At 35.0% G+C, this 15,268-nt stretch overlaps 1 protein-coding gene across 1 annotated transcript in view; it reads right to left on the reverse strand.

Moving 5' to 3' along the window:
• Window positions 1-989: 989 nt before the first annotated feature.
• Window positions 990-15,268, reverse strand: part of DPY19L2 (dpy-19 like 2) — an 89,098-nt gene continuing 74,819 nt past the window's right edge. Inside the window, exons 18-22 of the mRNA XM_068550038.1 lie at window positions 12,251-12,370; window positions 11,158-11,332; window positions 7,664-7,763; window positions 6,239-6,364; window positions 990-1,172 (exon numbers count right to left, since the gene is read on the reverse strand). Of these exons, the coding sequence (XP_068406139.1) occupies window positions 1,016-1,172; window positions 6,239-6,364; window positions 7,664-7,763; window positions 11,158-11,332; window positions 12,251-12,370 (678 nt within the window). The 3' untranslated portion in view covers window positions 990-1,015. The remainder of the gene's footprint in view (window positions 1,173-6,238; window positions 6,365-7,663; window positions 7,764-11,157; window positions 11,333-12,250; window positions 12,371-15,268) is intronic.

A 15,268-nucleotide genomic window follows, 5' to 3' on the forward strand; every position in this document is an offset into this window, starting at 1 on the left:
ATCTTCAAGATAACTATTTACCACTTTTCAAAGCACTACTATCCGGTAGGTTTTATACTGGAAGAGAGGATCTATAAAACATTGCTGTCCTCATCCAAAACCAAAAATAAATAAAGGACTTTAAAATACATTAATTATGAAAGATGGTGACCAGAAAAAATGACTATGTCCAATGAGCTATAGGGCTTCAAGATGAGAATGCCTTTGCTTCATTCAAGATCTAGAATCTTCAAATTTCATTTGATAAATTTAACTGGATTTTCTTTTCTGATTATGTTTAACCCCTACATTTGGCTGTATACTGTAACAACTTTTATTTTACTTGGATAGTAAAAGAAAAACCACTGAATTCTGAAGACAGATTAATAATCTGTTGAACTCAAACTGAGAACTAATCAGTGAAAAATACTTATCTGGCTGGGTAAATAAATTTAAAGAGATTGAAAACATTACAAAATAAGCTGTTGTTAAAAATACGTAACCTGAAATGATAAAAAAAGTTTTTAAAAGCTATTAAAGATCTTTTCTGAGGGCTACTAAAAGCAAAACAACCTTAATAGACACATGGTTACAAACAAATTTCCTCACAGAGGTAAAGAGGTTGTGATCAGTAACAGGATCTTAAGGAAGTGTCATTTCAGAGACTGCATTAGTCTCTTCTAAGTGGTTTAAAGATTCTGAGCTGGTACATCCTGGAACTAGAGAGAATCCGAAGCAATTCACCTAGTGGGATACAAAAGGACTTACATATCCTTGATTTATTAAATTTCGCTGTTCTTTTACATATATTTTTCTTCTTTAAAGCTTTAAGATGATTTACTCATTTATATGACAAGCTTAATAAGGCTGACATTCAATGGAAAACAATGAAATAATTTACCTTTTAGCAATTAGAAAAATTTAAAGCATTTTTATTATCTTCTTTTTAAGGGTCCCTTATTAAAGCTTGTGATTTTTATTAATGTAAATAAACTAAAGTGATTGTTTTTTATGCACCACAGTGTAAAGGGTAGTCTCATTCCCAGTTAACCTTTAACACTCTGTACATACTATTCTGAAACACTGTGGTGAAGTACGGCCTCTCATCCTTGAGCAAGACGCTACATAAGGGAGGGTTAGCTGAGTTGGAAGGGTCTTCCACATCCCAAATTTCAAGCATACTGCAACCAGGCCTGAAAAAAACAGGCACATATATCTGTATTAAAAATGCATTCATATCTAGAAGAAGTATAATTATAAAATATCTCCTAGAGTTTTAGAGACTAATTTAATAAATTAAAGATTTTAAAGCATCATTTCAAAAAACGTAAGTTTATAATTTAGAGATAATAAAATGAAAGTACGCTGCATTTTCGTGTTCCACTTAACCAAATAACCAATATACTATTGAATCAAATAATAAGGGCTCAATGCACATTCAGAAATATATATTTAAAAATCCACTTTCAAAGTAAAATATAAATGAACATATTTTCTAAGTGGTATTGCCATCCAAACATAAGGCCCATTTATAGCAGAATGAGACAAAGAAAAGTTAATCTAATTCCTGATGAATTTCATATTTCATATTTTTGAGCTTAAATTGACTTGGATTAGCATGAAAACATATATAGTCCAAAGCAGGGCAGAGAAGCTTTTCTGCCAACTTTATTCTCCTCAACTCTTTCCCTTTTGAATGGATTGAATGAAATAATACTTCTCACTAGGCAACAACCCGGCATGAGAGTCATTAAAGGGAAGAAGTCAGGCAAAATTGGTTTCTAATTTTTTAACAGCTATATTGAGGTATAATTTATGTACGATAAAATTCACCCATTTTATGTGTAAGGTTTGATAAGTATGGGCAAATGTATATAGGTGTGTGAGCACCATCATAATCATAACACAGAGAATTTCCATCACCCCAACGAGTTCCCTTGTAGCCTTTTAGAGTCAGTCCTCTCCCCCAAATATAAACCTAGGCAAGCACTGATCCCCCTTCTGCACTATAGTTTTGCCTTTTTTAGAATATGCTAGATAATGCATATCTAGCATATGTTACATACATGGTTACTCACATGGTAACATTGCTATACTTTCTCCTTCAACCTTTCCTTCATGTATTTGTATTTACAATGCATCTCTTAGAGAAAGGCCATAGTTGGGTTTTGCTTTTGTATTCAGTCTGTCAATCTCCGACATTTGATTGGAGTGTTTAGTCCCCATTCACATTTGCAAGTACTGATATGGTTTGATTTAGGGTTGCCACTTTCCTTTTTTTCTTCTATTTGTTTCGTATCTTTTTGATCATCTGTTTCTTTCTTGATTTCTTTTATGTAAAGCAAAAAGGTTTTATTATACCATTCAATTCATCTACTGGCTTATTCGGGTTTTTTTGTTTTGTTTTTTGCTTTTGCATTTTTCAAGTGGTTTGCTCTAGGGATTACAACAGACATCTTCAATGTATCACAATTTACTTTACATTAAAATTACATTAAAATTGGATTATTTCCAAGGAGGTGTGCCAAGAGGGTGGTGTAGGAAGGCCCTGAGCTCACCCCCTCCCATGGGCACACTAAAATTACAACTATTTACAGAGTAACTATTGATGAGAAAGACCAGAATCTAGCAGAAAAGATCTTATACAACTAAAGATATAAAGAAAGAACCACAATGAGATAGGTAAGTGGGGCAGAGGTGTGGTATAGTCAAGACTCATCATATACCCAGGTGGGTGACCCATAGATGGGAGGATAATTACAATTGCAGAGGTTCTCCCCAAAGAGTGAAGGATCAGAGCCCCACTTTGGGCTCGGGGTCCTATATCAGGAAGATGAGCCCCCAGGATATTCAGCTTTGAAGGCAAGCAGGGTTTACTTTTGGGAAAGACAGAGGGCTGTGGGAAAGAGAATCCACTCTTAAAGGGTACACACAAAATCTCACACACTACAGGACCCAGGGTAGAAGCAGCAATCTGAAAGGAGCTTGGGTCAGACCTTCCTGCTGATTTTGGAGAGTCACCCAGAGAGGCAGGAGGCAACTGGAGCTCACCCTGGGGACGTAGATGCTGGCAGCAGCTATTTTGGGGAGCTTGTTCTACCACGTGGACACTGGTGCTGGTAAGCGCCATTGTGGAATTCTTCCTCTAGCTTATTAGCATCGGACCTGTCCCGACCCACCATCCTGTGGGTACCAGTACTGAGAAGACTCAGGTCAAGCAGCTAGCCTGACACAGCCCCACCCACCAGCAGGCCAACATCAGCTTTGCCACACCCTGGAACCTATAACCAGGTGCCTCGTGATCTGGCCCCACCCACCACTGGCCAGTAGCCTCTGCACAAGGTAGGGCCTGGCAACCAACAGGACCGGGGGCCAGCCACATCTACCAGACCATCCATAGTTCTCAGCCTGCCACAACAGAAGGGCCCACGCAGCTGACACAGGGGGCAACCCTAGAGCATGTAGCTCTGGTGACCAGAGGGGAGTGCACTTCTGGGACCCATAGGATGTCTCCTACAGAAGGCCACTTCACCAAGATTGGGAAGTGTAACCAAACTACCAAATACATAGAAATAATAATGGCAAATTAGGCAAAATGAGGTGACAGAGAAATATGTTCCAATCAAAGGAAAAAGAAAAAAACCCTGGAAGAAGAATTAAATGCAGTAGAGATAAGCAATCTACCCAATAAAAAGTTCAAGGTGATGATCACAAAGATGCTCAAAGAACGTGGGAGAAGAATGGATGAACACAGTGAGAAGTTTAACAACGAGATAGAAAATATAAAGAAGAACCAAACAGCTGAATAATACAATAAGTGAAATAAAAAAAATACACTACAAGGAATCAACAGTAGATTAGATGATACAGAGGAATGGAACAGCGAACTAGAAGACAGAGTTATGGATGTCACTGATGCTGAACAGAAAAAAGAAAAAAAAAAATGAATGAGGACAGTTTAAGCGACCTTTGAAACAACATCAAGCATACTAACATTCTCATTTTAGGGGTCCCAGAAGGAGGAGAGAGAGAAAAAGGGGCAGAGAACATATGTGAAGACACAATAGCTGAAAATTTCCCTAACCTGTGAAAGGAAACAGACTTCCAGGTACAGGAAGCACAGAGAGTCCCAAACAGGATCAACCCAAAGAGGTCCACACCAAGACACACTGTAATTAGAATGACAAAAATAAAACATAAAGAGAGATTCTTAAAAGCAGCAAGGGAAAAGCAACAAGTTACCTACAGGTTTTGAGCTATTATGAATAAAACTGCTGTGACACCCTTTCTAGAGAGATGTTTTAATTTCTCTCATTTAAATTCTTCGGAATGGAACTGCTGAGTAATAGGGTAGATGTGTGCTTAAATTTTTTAAGATTCCTCCAAATAGTTCTCCAAAGTGGTTGTATCATTTTCACTCCCCTTAGCAATGTAAGAGATTTACAATTATTCTGTATCCTCTCCAATGTATGGTATTTTAGTTTTAAAAATTGTACTTATTGGTCAGTCACACATTTTCTTTGGGGAATTACGTCTTTCCAAGTCTTTTGCCCATTTTCAATTGTACAGTCATTTTATTATTAATTTATAGAATTTCTTTATATGAACTATATTTATAAGTCCTTTATCAGATATATGCTTTCCAATATTTTCTTCTAGTCTGTGGCTTGCCTTATTTTCTTAATATCTTTTTGAGGAAAATATTTCAATTTTGATATAACCAATTTATTGATTTTTTAAATGGTTAGTACTCTGTGTTCTAAGAAATCTTTACAATTTTAGCTCTTACATTTAGTTCTATCCATGTAAAGTTAATTTTTGTGTATGGTGTAGTATGGGTCATGGTTTAATTTTTTCCTGTACATTATATCCAGTTAGATCAGCAATATTGTTAAAAGACTCCTTTTTCCATTCAAGTGAAAAATAGTGTTTTAAAATTTTCTTTGTGGTTTTTTTCTTTGACCCATAAATTACCCGTAAGTTTACGGCCTAATTTCCAAATATGCATGGATTTACTAGGTATCTATTTATTATTGTTTTCTATTTTAATTCTGTATGATTTAAAACCTTTTAAACATATTGAGACCATTTTTACAGCCTAGCATATGTTCTCTCTTGGTGAACATTCCACATGCCCTTTAAAAGAATGTGTACTCTGCAGCTGTTTCCTGCAGTGTTCAATAAATGTCAATTGGATCAGGTCATTTGATACTATTTGTTGTTCATCTCTTTTATATGCTTACTGACTTTTTATCTACTGTTCCTAGTAGAGAAAAAAATGTTAACTTTTCCAACTATGATTAAAGCCTTGCTTATTTTTTCTTTTAGTTCTACACGTTTTTATTTTGTGTGCTTTGAAGCTCTGTTTAGAGGTATGCATATTTAAAACTGTTAGATATTTTTGATGAATTAATCCTTTTGTCATCATAAAATGTCCACCTTTATTTGTGATAATATGCCCTGTTTTGAAGTATGTTTTGTCTTAAGCTTTAAATTAAATTAATATGATAAGCATACACATTATGATATTTCTGTTTCTTCTTTTGCAAGATGCCGTTTCTTCCTATACATATTTATTAGATCTTAAAATTAGATACAAAAATTAGCTACTAAAATTTCCGAACTTAGCTCTTCAAAATCTGTTATAGCCAATTCTTAATTATCCATAGGAGAAATGAAAATTCTTAATGCTAAAATTAATATAACTAAGGACTTCTTAAATCAAGGACACTAAACAAAGGTCTCAAGATATCCATTACACATCTTAGAATTTTATGTATTTTTAGAGATTCAAAATTTAGAAACGAAAAAATGTTAATTAGAAACGTTTTCTTATTATGTCCTTTTGAGTTACGTGAAACTTTTCTTATGAGTCTTATAAATCCAATGTAAATCAGCTGTAGTAGCAGAATGCTAATATCTGACTTGGCTGTAAATTCAAATCTGTATTTCAGACATCTAATAAAAGTTATCATAAAAACTTGAAGATTATGGAAAAAAGCTACATTTAAGATGTTAAATTAAAATGAAAAAATTAGGATAGCAAAATATACTATACTTTTAAAAAATTACATTATGCTTAAATAATAGTATAATTTTAATTTCCTACATGAAATAATTTTAAATAAAATACGAGGGCAACAATTTAATGGAACTAATTTAAAATATAAATTTTTAAAGAATCAGGACTGCTGTAATAAAGTAAAACATTTGTTGTTTTAAAATATACCATATCATATACCATAGGGCTCATACTCACTTAGTTCTTACAACACACCACGCCTCTTCTAAAATGTAGTAATTCACATGTAACTCCACCAACTTATCTCTCAGTTCTTTTGCAGATTTTCGGCTATATGCAGAATAAACTATTTTTGTCCGAGCTCTTTAAATTCAAACAAGTTAAAATTTTTTAAAATAAATGACAATAGATTTATAACCAAATTAAAACCTCAATGCTTACTGGATGGAGCATTGATTATATATGACCCCAAATAGCATGAATTATTCTGGGGATAGCAGTTGCCACATTTCTACTTATATTTTGCATGTGCTTAAACTTACAGCAATTTGAATTTTGCAGGTACTGCTTATTAGTGTATAAACCAGTTTAGAGTCTAGAGGTAGGTAGCAGTTCAGAATATAAAATTTGCTTTGCATAATTCATAAAATAATTAATCTGGAACAAATTCAGATAGAGGCTAAATATAGTGAAAATATAGATTTCAGTAGATAATTTCATTCACAGAGACTCTGAAAAGCATATGAGTTGAAGCTGAATGTAGCAAATAGAACAATTAGACAGTGGGCATCTAGGGTAGTAGTCATGTAGAGAAAGCAACTTAACAGAAGCTTAAGAGACAGGGATGGTTACCAAAATATGGTACAACAGATGGTTTAGCCCTAAATGGGGGTTTTTATAAAATCCTGAACAAATTATCAATTATGCATTAGACTTTTCTTAGGATTTCAAGCATACAGAATGCCCAATCTCCACAACCAAACATAAAACTTTAAATAATTTAAAATATTACCTCTAAAAATAAGCCAAAAATACATTAAAAGGAAATGATTACCCAATTACTAGAATGACTAAAATAATTTTTAAAAGTCAGTCATTTAAGGAAAACAAAACTTTCAGACCTCAGTGGAAACTAGAGTTCCCATAATCAGCTAGCAAAAGAGCACCCCAAAGTTTCATAAAAGCATTTAATATAGCAAATTTCATGTAGCTTTTCTGTTAAAAAAGGCTAATCATGGGCCACCAGTAAGATGAAGAATGGTTTCTTAAACCAGGCAGAGGGGCTGTGGAATCTAGAACAGGGGTTGGCAAACTATGGCCATGAGCCAAATCTATCCCCACTCTTATTACTATTACTTAGGAGTTTCACTGGAACACACACCCACATAAACACACAGAGGCTAGTCATTAATGTGACATATTTTTCACTTTGAGAAAAACTGGGTGTTGCTATTTTCAGTTTTCAGAGGTTTATTAAGGTTACTTTAAATCAACAGGTACGTATTGTAATTTCTGAATGGTTATTATTAACTTCTAGCACAAATATGAGGATAAGAGTGATTGTGTGTGTGTGTGCGTGTGTGTGTATAAAAATTTCCCTATTCCTATGAGTCAGTAGAAGTCGTTAGTGTGTCTGGTTGAAGTATTCTATCAGTTGCCCACCTCAAGTCTGCATCCTCATAATGTGGGTGATTCACAATGGGGTGAAGAGTGGAGAGCTTGACACTTGCCATTGTAGGCATGGCACCTGCGAAAACAGCATCTGGAAAACAAGATTATATTCCTTAACAACATGTTTTAAAGAAAACCAAAAGTTACCTATCTGTAATATTTGAACCCAGATTAAGAAAGATGAAGTACATTTAAATAATAATCATTGGCAGCATTCTTTTTCTTCACTTAATATTTACTGATGGTCTACACAATAGCCAACTTTCGTTAAATGTTATCTTGGTGCCAGGAACTGCTAAATACTTTTACTAAGATTATAGAATTTAATTTGCACAGCTTTGAGGTGGGTTCTATGTATTCTTATTTTGTAGATCAGGAAGCTGAGACACAGCAAAGTTAAGTGACTTGCCCAAGACTGCACAGCTAGAAAGTATCAGGGCCCACCCTCTTAACCACTTCACTACAGCATACTACCATGTTCAAGCACTATACTAAGAGACAGCACTACAAAGACACACAGGACTGGAAAGAATTGTAAAATTTGATATCTTGTTCCAGTAGTTTAAAGTTCTAGAAACTGGGAGACTATTATAAAGGGCAAGTCTTATAGAACATGTTTTAAAGTGACTTTTGTGGGTTGTGAACTGTAATCCTGAGAACTTTCCAGATAAAAGCATTGTTTTCTTCCCTCAGATCATCTTTAAATATTCATAACTAAGTTTTCTTAGTTTCTGTTTGACTTTATGAATGTATACATTTCATCAAACCACTTCATTACTTGTTAGTAGTACTTTCTGGAATAATAGCTTGTATAAATGTATTGCCTTTTGGTTATAACTAGTCTTACACCAAAATCTACTGTCTGGCTTCAGTTTTAGTTCTGTCTCTTGGGAGACAAAAAGACCAAATGCTTACTTCCTGGCACTCCTGTACAATAAATGATTACATGATTAGGAAGGTTATTGTCATTTTTAATCAGCACAGTAAAATCACTAATAAGAACAAGGCATATTATTCAGATCTACTGTAAATAATTGAATGTTTACTTTCAAATACAATTAAGCATTCTAAATGTAACTTTGGAGACTTCCCTGGTGGCGCAGTGGTTAGGAGTCTGCCTGCCAATGCGGGGGACATGGGTTCGAGCCCTGGTCCGGGAAGACCCCACATGCCACAGAGCAACTAAGCCCGTGCGCCATGACTGCTGAGCCTGCGAGCCACAGCTGCTGAGCCCGCGTGCCACAGCTGCTGAAGCCCACGCGCCTAGAGCCCATGCTCCGTAACAACGGAAGCCACTGCAATGAGAAGCCCGTGCACTGTGACGAAGAGTAGCTCCAGCTCACTGCAACTAGAAAAAGCCCACGTGCAGCAACAAAGACCCAATGCAGCCAAAAATAAATAAATAAATGGATAAATTAAAAAATAAATAAGTAAATAAATGTAACTTTGCATGAATATCTCTTTATATGCCTTAAATTTGAAAATACATAAATAAATTGAAGTAGATGTGTATTTATTATTGTAAGATTCAATAATTAATGATGAAAAGCTCTTAGACTAGAGCAGGGGTTCTCAACCAGAAGTGATATTGTTTCCTAGAGACAGACAACTTCTGGAGACATTTCTGGTTAGCACACTGTGGGGGGAGAGGGGCTACTGACATCTACGGGTAGAAGGAAGGAATGCTGCTCAATATGCTGTCAATGCACAGGGTAGCCCCAAATAACAACAGTACCGAGCTTGAGAAACTCTGGGCTAGAGGGACCCAAAGCTCAGGGCCAGGGTCATCCAGAAGAAACTAGGTAAGCCTGTCCAGCAAGAACTGGAACCACTGAGAAGAAACCATCTATGAAACAGAGAGAAGGGGAGAATACTCCCCAAATGCTTCTTTCCTCTTGGGGGCAAAGTAAACATGAGCATGACAGGGAAACAATAGGATCTTTTCTATAATATATTTAAATCTCCACTTAGCTTACTGCATGTATTAGAAAGAAATTATCCCTTTTGACTTGACAGAGCCTCACTAATACATACATGACTTGGTAAGTGGACCACAGGCTGGATATCAGTTCCCACTTTTCCTCCCAACTGAGCACCTTTGTGCTGTGTACAAACTATACAACCTTACATGGTAGACCTGAATGTAAGCTCTAGTCCCACCTTTACTATAAAATTTAATAAAACATGCGGTAAACATGACAGAATTCATAATACAGTGATGAGAAAGATTGGTAAGATCAAAGAAGAGGCAAAAATGAGGTAGGAGTTTGTAGGAGTTATCTCAGAAGGGTAAGTTGCCAAACATAGGCTCTCTCTGCCAAGAACCCAAGACAAACACTGGAACAAAGAAAGACACAAGCAAACATGAAAAGAGCAGGTATCTTTTAAAGCTTTGGAAAAGCAGCTGTAAGTGGGGAGGGGCAAGGAGAGTAAAGGGACTAGCTACCTTGTACTATTGTACTACAGGGAAAAAGTCAGTAAAGTGTTCATTCAAAAATTCTGATTAAACTAACCTGGAAGCTCTAAGTGATAAGGCACTGTCACCTACCCCCTTTGAAAGTTATAGGCCAAATATCTGAGTTGACGTTCATAAGAGTTTACCTTAATGATAGCTAGTTAGTAAAATGATGACTACCAAATAAGAGATAAGAAGAAACTGGCTCAAGGAGTCACAGGATAAATTTAAATAAACCATAGTGAAGAACTTGTGCCGGAAAAAAATTATGAAACGTCAAAAATTGTCTAGGACAAGACTATAGATTACTTACAGAAAATAATGTAGAATATATTTATCCCCTGGAAAGGTATTTAAAAGTGAAATAAATATCAATCTGCTTGATATGGTTTTGGATAAAGATAGCAAGAAAAGAAGATAAGCTAAAAGAATATTTTAAAGTATTTAAAAATAGCATGTATACTCATCTTTTTGATATGAATTAGTGAAGAAAACAGAATATCCAAGATTTTAACTCTTCTGCATGTGACTGGTTTTACAGACATGGAGCAGAGAGTAGGCACTGATGGAAGTGATGGGAGGGGTGTTGTTAACCTCCCCACAGTCAAAACTATCTTCTCCAGTGGCCTGTCACAAGGTGTGAAAGTTGTCATTAAAGGTTTTTTTTTTTCTTTGAGGTGTCACCGTTATGGTTAAAATACAATAATCTCAGAGTTATAGCACATAACTTGTGAATAATCATTAACTCTTAAAGTCAAGTAAAATTCTTTTTGACAGGTACCTAGGAGGGGTTTAAAGATGACACAAAATCACCTTTTAAAAAGGTTTGATTTGGTGAACACTGCAATTACCATGCTCAAAATCTGTGAAGGTATGAATGCATATGTATTTTAAAATTTTATATCTATATATACACATACACATATATATGAAATAACTGTACAATATATGCAAATGTATAATAACATATAATAATAATGTGTGCGCATGAGTGTGTGCTAGCTATACATATAACCAAACAGCTACATACCCGGTCTGGTATTGTATTGGATCCACTGTATCAGTTCTTCCTGGGGCAAATTATTAAATTCTCCTATTATGCTCCATTGATTATGGAGGTTTGCACAACCTTGTATTGACATCACTGTTAGAATGCCAAAGATAACATTCTCAAAACGAACTCTCCAAAAAAGCCAGCCAAAGAGCTGAAATGAAAGAAACCAATTATTTATAATTCTTATATGAAGAGTGCTATTAGGCCAATAATAAATTCTCAACCTTCTACCGAAACCAAGGTGGATTACCATTTGATACTAACAATATACAGAATATAATAATCATCACCTATTGTTTAAAAACAGCAAATATTTTGGAATTGGAGTCCAGTTAAAAATGGAGGTTTCTTTCCTCTTAAAAGAAGTAAAGAAGGAATACCTGATCCTTCTAGTACTGATTTACTACCAGGAATTAAGATTAGCAAATCACAATTCTGAAACATCCTGGAACTAAATCCGTAACATCTGGCTGCCTTTTATGGACATCTTGAATAACTAGGGAAACCTCACTAGTATTGACAAGTATATTCCTCTCAGGAATATAAGCATTATGATATTCTAAGGCAAGACACTTACAATCAAGACTAAATAAGGTGTCTCTAGAAGTAAGTAACTTGGTCCCAAAATTCTAGCTACTTTGTCTAGCTCTTTTGCATACAGTAACAGAACCCCAGAATTGACAATTTTCCCCACGAATTATCTGAGCCCAACAAGACAATACTAGAGCAATTACACTGCATCTTCTCTAGTATTACAAGAGCACTTGAGGATAGTTTTGACAGGCCAAGAATCTCTTACACTGACCTGAACTTAAAAAAACTATATTTGTGGAGAGGATACTAATAGAGGGGAAAGTCAAAGAATTAACAGCTAAAATCTAGGAATAATTTTCAAAGCTACCTGAATTTGCTTTTCTTACTCTATAATGAATCATGAACTAACATTTTAAATCATTTAAGATAAAAACACCTAGTGTTTTTATGTTTTGGATTACTCAGCAAAGCCATGGTAACTACACCGTAGTTGCTGTAGTGTTATAGTCTAGTTATACAAGAATGAATACCTTACCCGCCGAGAGCATATCAGGGAAGCCATAACACACATGTGAGGTGTCAAAAAGAGCTTCAGCCTCATAATTAAAATGGCAAGGGAAGAAAATGCAAACAACTGCAATGTGTGAAAAATTAGCTATAAAAACACAAAACAAAATTAAATTTTCACTTTATATATTTTTAAATTAATATATGTAAAATAAAGTATATTAAAACTATTATTATTCACTAGGACAAGGATATTTTAAGTTAGTAATAAGTCTATTAATATTTATTCATTCATTCAACAAAGATTTATCAAATGCCTGCTATATGCCAGGTACTGTTCTGGGTGCTTTGGATATAGAAGTGAACAAAACAACACTGAGCAATTCCTGTCCTATGAGGCTCACATTTTAGTACATTTACTAAGGAGAGACAAAAAATAAATAGACATAGCAAATAACAAAATCTATCATACAGTCTATCAGAAAGTGGTAAGTGCAATGGAAAGGGAAGCAGAGCCAGGAAAGGAGACTGAAGTGCAGGGTGTGGTGTGAGACCACAGGCAGGAGAAGTTGCAAGTGTAATTAGGATCATCAGAGTGGGCCTCTTCAAAGAGGTGGTATTTGAGCAAGGACCTACACCAGGTGAGAAAGGGAGTCACAGAGACATAAAAATATGGGATGCTTCACAAATTTGTGTCATTCAGTCGGCAACAAAAATCATAACACAAACTAGATTATTTTAGAAGTAGTGGAATTGTATAAATACTTGTACTAATTAGTAGGACACCCCATTTTGATTAAGATGGGGTTCCACTGAGCAAAGGTTTCAAACAAAACTTTTCTAACAGACATATTCATAAAACATCAACAAACTCCTCACTAGAAAAATGGACAAAGAATTAATACAACCAAAAGTAAGCACAACTAAATATTCATGTTCTAATTCACTAATATTCAAACAAATTAAATAGTAAAGATAATATTTTCATGTATAAAATTGACAAATATTAAATTAATAGAGTGTTAGAGAGTATGCCATGAAACACACTGAAATAACTGGTATATTTCTGTAATTTAGCAATATTTATCAAGACCCTAGAAAACAGCCAACTCCTTTGACTTAAATTTTGGTTCTAGGAATTTAACTTAAGGGAATAATCAAAACACAAAAATGCTTCTACAAAGATGATCGCTGAAGTGAATTTTTCTCAGCAAAAATAGAAACAACCTAAGTGACCAATATAGAGGACTAAGTAAATTACTGCATTTTCACATGTATACAACCATTAAAAGATTACATACTGGAAGATTATTTAATGGCATGGAAAAGTTTTCAGAATATAAAACTCTATACTTACAGAATAATATTAATTCTGTGAAAACCATCTATGTGTGTATATATATGCACAGGGGGAAAAGGCTGTAAGAGAATATACCTAAGAAGTTAAAAGAAATTATTTCTGAATGGTGTTTTTTCTGCATTTTTCAAATTTTAAAGACACGTGCTATTCTTATAATCAGAAATACATAATTTATATTTAAAACAGAATGGCAAAAACTGTACCTAAAGCTATCTTTTTTCCTTTTCTAAATGATGTTTGAAAATAGAAAATTTGTTAATTTTTTAAATAATTCTTGAACCTAGAGTTGGAATGTGGAACATTTATTTCAAAATCAGTCCTTCATTGTTCTTTAGTCAAACTCACCTTTGGACAAAATCAGGAACACGTTTTGGAGAGAAGACAAGACATCAACACACTTCATCCTCAAATAGGTCCTTTTGTTTAGGACCACTAAATCACAGATTGGTAGATTATGTGAGCCATCTACTTTAATCATCTATCCAAAACAGGGATCACTTCTATGAATCTATCAACTGAATATTCACTATTTCCTGAAAAGGAATATGCCATAGGAGTACCTATTACAAAGACGGATAGCTGTATATGTTAGAAAATCTTTTCTAAAACTGAACTAATGTTTTCCTGCAACTTCCACACCTCTGGAACTGCACAAAATTGGTGTAAACCCATTTGTGCATGACAGTTCTCGATTACCTAAATACTGTATTATGACTTTGCATTATTCCCACCTTCAACCTTAGAAAGCTTTCTATCTTTAAATATTCAGAAAAACTCAATTATTAGTTGTGTGTTGTCATAATTCTGGTTGCCCTGCTCTGAATGTGGTACACATTGTCCATCGTCTTCTTAAAATGTGGCATCTAGAAACAGACCATAATAGATATGGATAATCAATACAAATACACATCTGAATTCTCCCAGTATTCCTTCCTTTGGTTATCTTGAGCCACAGGATGACACTATCATTTCCTTCCCTAACTTCTGTTACTTCTATTTTAGCAACAATTTCTCATATGACCAAAATCAAATCCAAGGTAGTAATACTCCTTGACTTTCCTCTATCATCTAAAGGCTGAAGGAAGGACTCTGTTTTCATATGGAGACTTGAAAGATCCCCACCATTACCTTGTCTTCCCTGAATGACGTTTTTTGTGGCTGGATGACACAGAATAGCTATCCCAAATGGCATCACTTATGTTTGTTTTCTGTTCTCACCCAAATGCTCCTAAGCATTCACTTACTCTCAGGCTACTGACTTTCCATAAAGCTCTCTTGCCATAGTTATTTTATCTTCCATTCTATAAGACAGCCTTCTTTTTAACTACCAAGTGGAGGACAGAAGGCTACAGTCAAAAAGTATAGTACAAAAATCACTATTGTATGTATGCCATTGTCAATCTGGTACCTCTTGCCATATAAAAATTACTAGGAAAACTCTCACAACATTTTTTAGAGGCTGGAAGGAAGGAAGGGAAGCTCAGGAAACTGTTCACTACTCATCTTTGGAATAAGTGAGCCCAACTGGGTAAAATGTGAGGTAGCAGCTACCAAGCAGAATGAAAGCAAGGTCTAACTAAAGCCAGTCCAAATGGCGAGTTGTTCCTGTCAAAACTACCTCCCATGACAGTGTGAAGATATCTTGAGAGCATGCTGAAGAGATGTCCTTCACTGGCACAGTTAACA

The sequence above is a fragment of the Eschrichtius robustus genome, chromosome 8, assembly GCF_028021215.1.
Source record: "Eschrichtius robustus isolate mEscRob2 chromosome 8, mEscRob2.pri, whole genome shotgun sequence".
NCBI lineage: Eukaryota > Metazoa > Chordata > Mammalia > Artiodactyla > Eschrichtiidae > Eschrichtius > Eschrichtius robustus.